We start from the raw sequence: 11,590 nt of genomic DNA, 5'->3' as shown, positions 1-11,590 counted from the left end.
TCTGTCCATGGAATTCACCAGGCAAGAATACTGGAGTGGGCAGCCATTCCCTTCTCCAGGGAATATTCCTGACCCAGGGATTGAACCTGGGTCTCCCACACTGCAGGCAGATGCTGTAGGCTCCACATATTTTGATTCACTGAATCTTCACAACTCTAGGAAGTAAACGCTATTACTCCTCACTTTTACAGATGAAAAAATGGAGGCAGAAGAGTATAAATTAAATTTGCCCAAGGCTTTCCAAGAGAAAAGTTGGCAGTGCCGGAATTTGAACCCAGACAATCCAATTCCTGATCCTAAACCCAAACTCCTAAACACAAGGTCCTATTGCCTCCCCACATGCTACTATCTGTTCACAATCTGGTCACTGTGATTGCTCGCACTAGAACAGTGCTTTTATTTTTTTTTTTCCATTTATTTTTATTAGTTGGAGGCTAATTACTTTATAATATTGTAGTGCTTTTAAAATAGCAGGCTGCCTTCCTTGAAGTTGGCTGTGCAATCGATTTAGTGGTTAAGCCCAGTTTTTCAATTAGATAGAAGAAACTAAAAATGTTAATTAGCAATGCATGTCCTATGTGATAAGCGTGGTTTTCATTTCATGAAATGTGTTATATACACTTTCTTTGCAGATCAGTTCTCATCAGATGATAGGAACCTACTACAAGGGCAATACCGCTGTTGACAAAGACTAGAGCTTGGAGATCTCTCTGCTTTGCTAGTTCTCACCTACCAAACCAGAGGTGACCCACCAGCCTCACTCTTGGACACCAGCCCCCCCACACACATCATTATAATGGTTACAGAGCACCATATACTGTTCCATTGTTAACCTGCTCCGTCCTCACTGTATTCAAGTGGCTACTGTTATCCTTACTTTACAGATGGGAAATGGACACAGGTTAAGCCATTCAGACTAAGTTACATGGCCCGCTGTGAATTGGGGCCAGAGCTCAGACCTGCCACGCTGACTCTGAGAACACCCTGCATGGACCAGACGGCGGTAAGACATCTCCCTACAGAGACTGCGGGGTCACCCCGGCAGCAGCCTGGAGGCATCTTGTCCTCCGGTGGGAAGACAGATCCCTGTGGGACCCCATTCTCCACCCATCATAAGCCAGGGCCCTAAAAAAAAAAAAAATAAGCCAGGGGTCTGGGAGCACTCTCTGCCCTCTGCCTGGAATGCCCCAGGCCAGCACTCGCCGCTCTGTGTGTGACTTCAAAGTGTACCTCTTTTCAAGATGCCTCCTGTGATCACCGCATCTGAGGCATCACAGCCCTCATCCTCTGTCCCAAGAACCCTTACCTCATCCCTAGCTGCCATTACATCAGAAATATATTTCTGTGTTTATGCACTGTCTCCCCCACCAGAAGGAAGCACCCAGAGGGCAAGCATTTTGTCTGTGGGCTGCTGCGCCTCTAGTTCCTAGATGGACGACAGCGCTTAAGAACCCCAGAAAGACGTGCTATTGGATGAGCAAGAGTCTGGAGTAAAGAGGGTGAGTAACATGAAAAGCAAAACCTCATCTCCTTACCCCCTGGACAAGGCACTAGCAACTTGCCGTCTGTTCTTGCAATGGTCAGACCACCGCTGTTCATCCACCAGCAACACCTAGCGCAGTATAAGGGGTTTGGGGCCTACAGAGGGGAAAACAGATGGGCAGGGAAGGTTTGTTCAAGACAGGAAATAAGTTCACGAGCTGGACCCGACTCCGCAGTGCACCTTGGGTCTGTGCATTCACTCTGCTTCTCCCGAAATCTGCAGAGATGGTCCTGTGTGTCTGAGACTCACCGACAAGGAGATGCTTATAAAGCACCATCTCTAATGGACTTGTGGAACTGGGTCTATGTCAGATTTTACAGATGATAAGAGAAGGAAGATGCAGGCTGTTATTCTCCAAGGGCTTCTGCACGTGATGGAGAGAGAACGCCACACCCGAACCTCCGAGTCCGAGGAGGTAGCAGCGAGTGGCAGAAGGCATGGCGAGTTGTGCTCCACCCACTAGAGAGAGAAGGCAGGACCAGGCGAGGGCGGTGGAGACGAGAGCCCACTGAGGGGTCCCGTTCCCACCGGGGCACCTGGAGGCTGACCCCCTCACTGCCTGGCACCTGCGTGGGATTGAGGGAGGGAAGACCCATAGAGCCCCAGCCTCCCGGGAAAAGGGAAGAATTCACATCAATGAACACCCTGCCCTTTACAAATAACTACAGGTTAACTGCGGAGAATGCCTTTCCTGACAAAGCAGGCCTGGCCTGTGTGGTAGCTCTGTTCCGGGGAGTCAGGGCCGGCCCTGGTACCGCGGGCTGAGACCACACCAAGAGCGCGTGAACCGAGAAGGGTGTCTGTAAACCCCCTCCCCATTCACACACTCCTACTGCCCTGTATCTCTTCCTCCTTCCGGGCAGGAGTTGGGTCAGGTCTGCGAGCACTTGTGAGTCCAGTGCATTAAGGTTCTGTACTCTTGGGGAGAAGACCTGGGTGCTTGGCGGAGCCAGCTTGGTAGGAAATAGTGCCCGCCCCTCATCCTGACGACAGGTGACACTTAAGAACAGCTTGCAAACATCCCCACTGACTTATCATGTATGTTCTCCCCTCAGAAAACACCCAGCAGACAGGAGGAAATGGAGACACAGCGAATAAATTCAGATGTTTTATTCTGGAAAGCACATGTGCACAGAGTTTCAACACAGAAAATTAACCTGGGAGTGAATGCCGGAACAGATCGGCTACCGACCATCATGCAGCAAGGTGAGTGACACGGACCCGCTGGCCCTCGGAACCCCACAGTGCCTGCAGGAGGGTGAAAAACCAGGAGGCTGAACCCCTACACACTGCCCAAGAGAACGCAACAGAAGTGGCAGGTTCCTAATGACGAGAAAAACTTACAAATAGAATCAAAACTGATTCAAGTCATACAGTGAAAGGACAAAAGGAAAAGGGAAAGAGATCAATATGATCTGAAACAACTGTTTTAATAGTAAGTTGCTGACCTTTTGTTGGACTCCAGTCCAAGACGCCTGAGGACAGGCCAGTGCTTCTGCACAGGGTCGCCCCTGGAGGGGAGACAGGCCCTGTCTACGACCCTCTGCTCATCCTGAGGGCCCCGCCCGCCCAGTGAGCGACACGGAGGACAGGGCCTGGTCTGTCAGCGCCCGGATAGTAACGGGTCCTCTGGACTTGCTGAGGGTCGGCGGATCCAGCACCCCTGGCATCCCCAGCCTTCCTCTGTACATCTGACTGGGCTTCTGTAAGATCTGAGATCACCTGCGAGGGGAGAATGCTGGGTTTCAAAGAGTGTGTCCTGGCCTCGCGACAAGTCATACTGTCCAGGCATTTTTGGCACTTTCTTTCCTTGTGCCTAACAGAGTCCCTCCTCCCCTGCCAGCAGATGCCAGCCAGTCCCTGTAATTAACACAAGGGTCAGTAACATTAGCAACAAGCTGGACCCAACGAACCAGTGAAACTGACTTTTTTCACCTGTCTTCCTTTTATATTACTCTGCCAGTTAATAATCTATTCCTGTAACTCTACTTCCTTGGGATTTTATTAATTCAGTAGCAGCTTCATCTAAAATCTGTTGGTCTTAATGATACTGATGTTTCTAAAGGCCAAGCAAATGGCTCTTTCTCAATCTTGTCTCGTAAGAGTCTCAAAGTCTCTAAAGAGAAAACTAAATTAACTGATTAGCTATGCATCAGGTAAGCAACTCATATCATTAAAAAAAAAAAACCGGATAGACAAGTCTGATTACTGTGCTTGAAATGTACTAAAAGAAAAAAAAAAAAAGTATTAACATATCAAGTTACTATGATGATTATTTTAATAACCTTCAGTAAAAGCCCACAAATGTTTTCCATTCAAGAATGCCTGGGATTTAAAAAACAAACAAACAAACAAAAAAAAACTGGGGATAAAATGTTCTAGGCCAATATATTTCAGACTGCAGGGCTGGTTCTAATTTAGAACTGACTACAGACCCGGAGTTAAGGGATAGAAGTGCTGACGGTCACACCCAAGACTGTTAACTGCCCTTTTGCTCTATCACTGCGTCGGAGAACTTTCAGAAATCATTAATGACTGTGAGTTAGTAAGGCAAAAAGCTGTGAAGAAAAACGGTAATAAGAACACAAGTGATAAAGAGCTAGAAAAGATGCACAACCGTTTTAAAATGAAGATGGCTTGGAAGGAAAAAGGGATAAGAGAATTAGATCATCCAAAAAGAAAAAAAAATGCTTTTGGTTTTCCTGATAAATGGCAAATCAGAATCATTTTCCCTCAGATTTCACAGCCAACGTTTTCTTAATGTTGTATCTTCAAGTTGCCATTTCCTTCCAAGTATGTTAACTGCATAAAAATGAAACACCCGGGAAACACCCGGGAAAGAAAAATCTCCTCCCTTCTCAAAGAAAACGAGAGACCCTTTCATGACTATTAGACCGAACCATCGCCCCTCCTTCCCATACTGTCACTTGCATTTCAGAGAAGAGAACGGCTAGAGCCACTTGTGCTTCATTTTTGAAGCCCTCTGGAGCAAGGAAGCTGTTTCAACTTTTGTAACGGAGGTAAGGGACAACAGAGAAGAAAAAGGACAGTGGAACACTCTGAGCCAGCTCAACTCAAACAGGACCAAGCTCCTCGCTGTCCATGGAACATGGAACATGTGGAAAATGAAACTTTGATCTTTACCAAGTAAGTGACTTTTAAATATTTAACTTTTTACTCAAGATAAAAGCACGAATCTCTCCTAACTAGTATTAAAATGTGACTATTTTTTCTTCAAAGGGGAAAAGAGGTGGATTAAAAAAAAAGGTCTGTCTCCTTGCAAGCAAAACAGAGAAAAAGGTATTATTGTTGTTACTATAATTATTAAGCCACAGACACATAAAATCCACAAACTGGATTGGGGTGGCTTTGGAAATGCAGTATCATATCAAAGGGGCAGACTGTTTTGAACATTCTGTACAGATCGGGCTGAACAAGAACCAAAGCAAACCTCCCCCACAGCGGTGACACGCCTCAGGCCCCGGGAAAGACAGCACGGCCTGCCCCGGCAGCGAGGTTGCGAATCCTCTCGGGCACCGCGTGGGTCATCCCGCCGAGTCTGCAGGTGAGGCCGAAGGGTTCTGGCGGCACCCAGTGCGAAGCACGTGCATCACTGGACCAATTTCTGAATGGACTTTTATAAATATATACAAATCAGTTACAGGCACTTGAAATGTCTTTGGCTGGAATAACCCAACATTGCAAGATAATGTATTCACACACTGTCCAGGCCCAGGCTGGCTTCAGCAGGCGATGATTATGGTTCTTTCGGTCTCCCTTGGCAAACGGCAGCTGTGGGATTAGGCGTCTGCCAAAGCCACCTAGGAGAGAGCAAGACGGCCAACGGGTCACGCAGCGACGCCCAGGTAACTCAGCCCCACCAGCTCTCCTACTGAGGCCCTGGGCCCAGCCCCAAACCCAGGGAGTCACACGCATGCATCTGCCAGACAGGGGAATGATTAAAGCGCTAAAAAGATCAAGCTCATCTAGGAGGTAATGAATAGAAGTCGGCTGATCTCAGGAAGCGCCGTGCTGAGATGGGCCAAGTGTCAGCACCCTGGGAGGTGACCAGCACGCTGACCCACGTGGAAGGCGGCGGCCCTCGGGGTTAGCTGTTCTCCAGCGGGGAGCTGTTTTTAATACATAATTTTTTAAAGTAGGTTTTTTTTTAATTATTTTATTTGGCTGGACCAGGGCTCAGTGGCAGCATGTGGGATCTAGTTCCCTGATCAGGGATCGAACCCAGACCCCCTGCACTGGGAGTGCAGTCTTAGCCACTGGACCACCAGGGAAGTCCCTACTACATAATTTGTTAACCATCTAATTTTCATTTTGCTTGTTTTGTTTTTTGGCCACACGGTGTAGCATGTGGGGTCTTAGTTCCCCGACCAGAACACTGGAAGGACACAGTCCCAGCCGCTGGACCCAGGGAAGTCCCTCCAGTGGAGATATGAGAACGTTTTTTTCCCACCAAAGACGGGTGTATGGTTGAAAATGCAACACCATGTTATAGGCTGAGGGGCAACGGCTGCTGAGAGACAGGAACTAATTTCCCCAGAGAAAAGGAATCACCACAGTAAGTGGAAATAGGACTAACTGGGACTTTACCCAGAGACCTCCAGAGCAGTCCCGGGCCAGACCCCACCCACTGCTCACCTTCTCGGGACAGAATTCAGGATTGCTCTGACGCAGTTTGCTGGGTCTGCCTTTGATAACCGCGTAACAAAACATCGTTATCACCATCACGAAGAGGAAGTAACTGGTGTGCATGAGGTGCAAGTTTATTAACGAGCGGTCATCCTAAACAGAGAGAGCCAACCAGAGATGTCCGCACTGAGTCACTGAGATTTTAAAGGTGGTTTCCTGAAATCAGGGGGCACAACCTCTAGGCTTGCCTCAACGTTCCTTCTCACATGGGAACCGAAGGTTCTCCTCCTATCTTCTCAAGGAGGAAAGCTGGAGCTCACGATGTTCCAGACACCCACCCACACCCTCCCTTCCTAAACTGGTACTCTGCTCAAATTCCCCCCGGAGCCTTTAACCCCTGCCCTTCCCTTTCTTTTTGTTCTCACAGCCCTCAAGCTGCACGGCTGACCCCCCAAGTCTGTGTTCCTAACCCCTAGCTACTCCTCCCCAGAGAGGCTGCAGCCGTTCCCCACGTGGATGAGCCCCTGGCTGGAAACGCCAGCCGTGACTCATGCCTTTGATCCCCACAGGCGCCCGGCCACAGGCCCGGCCAGCTGTTGAGATCCCAGCCAGGCCTCCACTTCTGTTCCTTCTCACAGCTCCAGGCCTCAGGCTCCATCCCACTTCGTGTATCGGGGGGTAGACCAGTCTCCCTGACACACTGCTTTACAAACTCCCTACAGCCCAGATGCAGGCCGCGCTGGCCGCCTCCTCCAGGGAGACAGAAACGCCTCAGTGGGGCCCCGAGGGCCTCGGGAACCGGCCCCTGCCCACCACACAGTCTCGGCTCCACTGCGCGCTCCTGCAGGCCCTGCTGTTCCAATGCCCACAACTCGATACAAGTGAGACATAAGGAAAGAGAGGGACCAGGCAAAAAGAGAAGAAATCCACCTGGCAGGTACTGACAGAAGAGAAGAACATTCACAAAAATTCAGTGCAGTCTTTTAAAAGTGGGCTCCAGTCTGAGGAGCAAACAAAATCGGCAAATCACCCACCAGCTCAGAGGACAGGGCCTTCCCTCTGTCTTCTCTTTGTAAAGTCAAAGCCCATCCAGGCATCAGTATTTAGCTAGAGTCCCCTCCTCCTATTTTCGTCTGCCTCTGAATCCCACACTATGTACTGCTCCTGCCGCCACTAACCACAGATGCTTCAGCGAGGGGCGTGTGCAAGAGGAAGGCTGGCCAGCCTCTCCTGCAGCCCCTCTGAGTTAGCACACAGCTGCAATCAATACGTAACTGCTGTTGGACAAAGTGGAAAATGAAGAACAGACGCAAAGGGGCGGCGTATCTTGGCAAGTCTCCAGCTCCCCTAGCCTGGTCTCCCCACCCGGCGGGACATCGAGAACGGCAGGAGCTAAGCTAACCCAAGGACAGAGGTAAGCAGGGTCTGCTCTAACGGTTTCTGGACACACACGGACACACAGGATTCTTCTCACTTACGTCTGGAACAATAACTGTAAGCTTGGGGTTTAAAGCATGGTAGACTTTTCCAATGGCCCCCTTGTAACACCAGAAAGGGTTGTAGTCTTGAGCGTATTTTGTGTTGGCATCCCTGGCCGTGGTGAAGATCTTATACCAGAGCGTGGCGTTGCTGTAGGTGTCAGGAACACAGTGCGGCGGCTGTCTGCAGGAGAAGGGGGCGAGACACGGCGCTGAGCAGGCCTCACGTGGGGAAGGAGAAATCGGAGACAGCCATATTTTCTTGAGATAAGGCCTATTATGTTTTTGGTTCAGTGATTTTTTTTAAATTAATGAACACAACAGAATAAGAACTAGGCATCGATACTTGAGAGTTTGGGTGTTAGAATTTTGCTTTCAGAATTCAATCCTAGGTCCTCTCACCAGAAAGCAGTCACTCCTTTTAAGCCCATTTTCTCAAATAAGCTAAACTTTCAGTCACCACTGGAAGTTTTCCATACAAACTTCTCTATCAGCTGTTACAACCAACAGCAAATAATACTGAACTTGGCCTACAAACCTCCAAACATCTAAAACAGATTAATCCCAGGACAATTATTTGAAAAAGACTCACCCTAACATCCTTAAATAGGCTCTGCCTTGTGTATTTCATGTATTTATAGATCATTACCTCCTTTACAGAGAAAGCAGAGGCAAGAACAGCCTTAAAGGCAAAGCGGTTAACACTGACAGGTGCTCAAAAAAAAAAAAAAAAAAAAAAATTAAGCAGAAGTTTCAGCAACAGTAACTGTTTCATGGAAAATAAGGTTCAATTTATACTATCAATTTAAAAAATAACTCTTCCTGGATAATGGAGATGAACAAAATACTGTTCAAAAGTTGTCATTATGGTCACAGGATCAGCTCTTACACATCTTTCCTGTGGCTTCTGCTACCAACAGGAAAGGAAGTCTAAAACCTGCAAACACAACCAGATGCTTTTATGACGTTACTGAAACACTAACCCTCTGATATTTATATGCAGAAGTTTTACCTCAGAAAAGCAAGTTAAACTGAAATAATCCTATAGACAAGTCCCAGCGATGACAATTCTACAAGGTAACGTGATGCCAGCTGTCCTGAGAATTTGCTGCTAAAGCATTCTAGTCAAGTTCATGGTAAACAGCCTCTCACATATGTCCATGGGGGTCAGGGAGCACTTACACGGTGACGGGGAACACGCCGGGGTGAGCTGTGAGGGTCATGCAGGCTGTGAACACCACCTGTTCACAATGCCCGTGAAGGGCACAGTCGTCCGAGCTCCAGGATGTGGGCAGGGTGAAGGTAATATTTATCTCCTCCTGGGCTTCCCTGCCTGGAAAAAAAATCAGTGTTTAGGTAAATAAGGCAAGAAATCTTCCATTTATGATTCTCTGGGATTTGACTGAATCCTGAAATCAAACCCACCCAGGAATCCCATCAACCCAGAGAGGTGGGACCCCTGCCTTTGCGGGGGTTTCAGGAATAACAGTGGTTGTTCCGAGCCAGACTCTGAGGCCTGCTGAGCCGGCAGACCCAGCCAGGCCGCTCTCAGCCGCCGCCTGGAGAGGCCACGCCAGGGCCCGGCCACGCCCGAGGGGGACGGCTGGGGCTGTGTGAGTCCTCACCGCGGGCACAGCGCTCAGCACTGCCACTCTGCTTCTGTATGTGCTACTTCACTCGGTGGCCACCATCCCGTGAACAAGACCAAAGAAGTGTTACTGTAACCCTTTCACATATGAGCAGACTGAGGGTCAGCAGGTCAGACTTAAGAAAGGTCATGGGACAGGTGAGCGATAAAGTGCAAATGAATACCAAGGTATTAAACATCACAGCAAAAGAAAAAGGTCCACCCGCTACATGGAAAACCCAGATGTTGCCCTTACCGCCTTACATGGGAACACCTCTCATCAGGAGGAGCCAGGAGGGGGCTGCCAGGTACTCCCCAGTTCCTTTAAGGACTTTCAAAGGTTCTTGGTTACCAAAGACGATTCCTCTGAGGCCCAAGTCTCTGGCACAAAGCCCGTCCTGATCATTCCAGCTTCCACTACTTCAGCTTCCTCCTGACTCACCTATGGTCTGTCCTGGGTTTGGTACTAGTCCGAGGGCAGCGCTCAGTGTTCTACAGGTGTTTAATATTATTTAACAAGCATTTATACAGCATTTCCTGTCTGCCAGGAACTACTCTTAAGTGCTTGATGAATATTAACTTACGTTATGCTTGTCTCTTTCATATCCCAAAATTGCAAAGGGAAGAGACCAGATCTTCGGCTTTTTCTAATTCCTAGCATTCAGCCCAGTGCATTCAAAAAAAAAACTTAAGACTTAACAGCAATATCTGTAGTATGTACAAAACTCCAACATGATGAGCCAGAATTTAGACAATCTGTGTTTAACAGACTCACAGATACAGAGAACAGACTTGTGGTTGCCTCTGCTGATCCCAAACTCCCAATCCTTCCCTCCCCTCCAGCAAACTATTATACAGAATTGATAGACAACAAGGTCTTACTGCACAGGGAACTGTATTCGCTACTCTGTGACAAACCACAATGGAAAAGAAATGATACAGTGTGTATGTATAACTGAGTTACCTTGCTCTACAGCAGAAATTAACACATTGTAAATCAACCATACGTCAATAAAATTTAAAAAATACAAATAAAAAAATGTGCATTTAAGAATGTTAAGACCATAAATAGGCCTTATAGTTTCTTCCCAGTCTCCCACTCTTATAAGCTTTCATTGAGCACCTACTGCATACCAAGCACTTGAATAAGCGAAGATGTAGTAGAAATGGTTCTCCTCCCTGATTTTGTTTAGTTCAAAGTCAACAAAAGGGAAGACACATACAAAAACTAAGGAACACTCTGAGGAGGAAAACCAGACACTCTAATACTCTGTGTTGTAACAGCTGTGGCCAGAGAAAGCCTGGGGGAGCTGGCTCCCACTCACGTACCCGAGAGTCCGATCTGATGCCCGAGGATGGTGGAATACAGATGCGTGACGTTTCGCGAGTACCCGCCAAAGGGTTTGAGTGGGTCCAGGGTGAGGGTGATGGCTACTGAGATGTTCACTGGGCCCGCATCCTCCAGGGCCTGTGGGGACTGCGTGGACGTCCTGGCCTGGCCGCTGGTCACTGTGCTTTCCAGAGCTGTGGTGTCGTTTGTGAGATGCTTTAATGTTTCATTCTCTGAGACACACAAGTCCAAGTCATTAAACCGCAGGAGAAAAGTATTCCAGTCCTTTGGCAAAACGAAAGAGAACAAGGGTGAGTCGTCTGCGAGTGCTGCCGGCGCAGCGGCGCAGTCACGGCCCTCCGCGTGGTGCCGCACGCGGCCCGCTGCGCCTCGGTCAGTCCTTCAAACGACGGGAGGGCACAGCCTTCAGCTTCCTGCGCTGCCGTCGCTGTGTGGAATCCAAACACTCTCACATTCAAAATCTAAAATATGAACTCTCCGTTGGCATGACCTATTACATAAACTGAGTTGAAACAACTCAGGAAAATATGTGAAGGAAAAAAAGTATATCACACTCACAGAAAATCATCTAGCCTCAAGACGACTTGAACAAAAGTAGTAAAACATTCAAAGTATTAAACTAAACTCATTCAGCAGTTACAATTAGCTATTTTTATTATCTTAATTTGAGGATAATTGCTTTACCACGCTGTGTTGGTTTCTGCCATACAACAGTGTGAATGAGTCATAAGTACACATATGTCCCCACCTTCCTAAACCTTCCTCTCAACACCCCCCACCCCTCTGGGTACAACTAGCTATTTTTTAAAAATTAAGGCTGCCTTAAAATATTTCCTTAAAAGGTCCCTTTTCTAAACCGAGCTCCTTCTCTCTTGAGAACATGAAACCGCAGTAAATACCCACTCTGATGTTAATACTTTCTCCCCCTCGTCATGGACCCTGGG

General features: G+C 48.0%; 1 protein-coding gene and 1 long non-coding RNA gene across 2 annotated transcripts in view; one reads left to right on the top strand and one right to left on the bottom strand.

Annotated features, from left to right (window-relative positions):
• Positions 1-526: 526 nt before the first annotated feature.
• LOC122433186 lies at positions 527-3,798 on the top strand. The gene is made up of 3 exons (XR_006267048.1): positions 527-1,003; positions 1,372-1,499; positions 2,599-3,798. It is a non-coding gene; the product is annotated as an uncharacterized LOC122433186 (long non-coding RNA).
• TMEM248 (transmembrane protein 248) overlaps positions 2,639-11,590 on the bottom strand; it is a 26,442-nt gene continuing 17,490 nt past the window's right edge. Inside the window, exons 3-7 of the mRNA XM_043455849.1 lie at positions 10,625-10,910; positions 8,851-9,001; positions 7,669-7,852; positions 6,200-6,343; positions 2,639-5,364 (exon numbers count right to left, since the gene is read on the bottom strand). Coding sequence (XP_043311784.1) covers positions 5,344-5,364; positions 6,200-6,343; positions 7,669-7,852; positions 8,851-9,001; positions 10,625-10,910 — 786 coding nt within the window. The 3' untranslated portion in view covers positions 2,639-5,343. The remainder of the gene's footprint in view (positions 5,365-6,199; positions 6,344-7,668; positions 7,853-8,850; positions 9,002-10,624; positions 10,911-11,590) is intronic.

Source organism: Cervus canadensis, chromosome 32 (genome assembly GCF_019320065.1).
Source record: "Cervus canadensis isolate Bull #8, Minnesota chromosome 32, ASM1932006v1, whole genome shotgun sequence".
Taxonomy (NCBI): Eukaryota; Metazoa; Chordata; class Mammalia; order Artiodactyla; family Cervidae; genus Cervus; species Cervus canadensis.
This window is presented reverse-complemented; position numbering and strand designations above follow the sequence as displayed.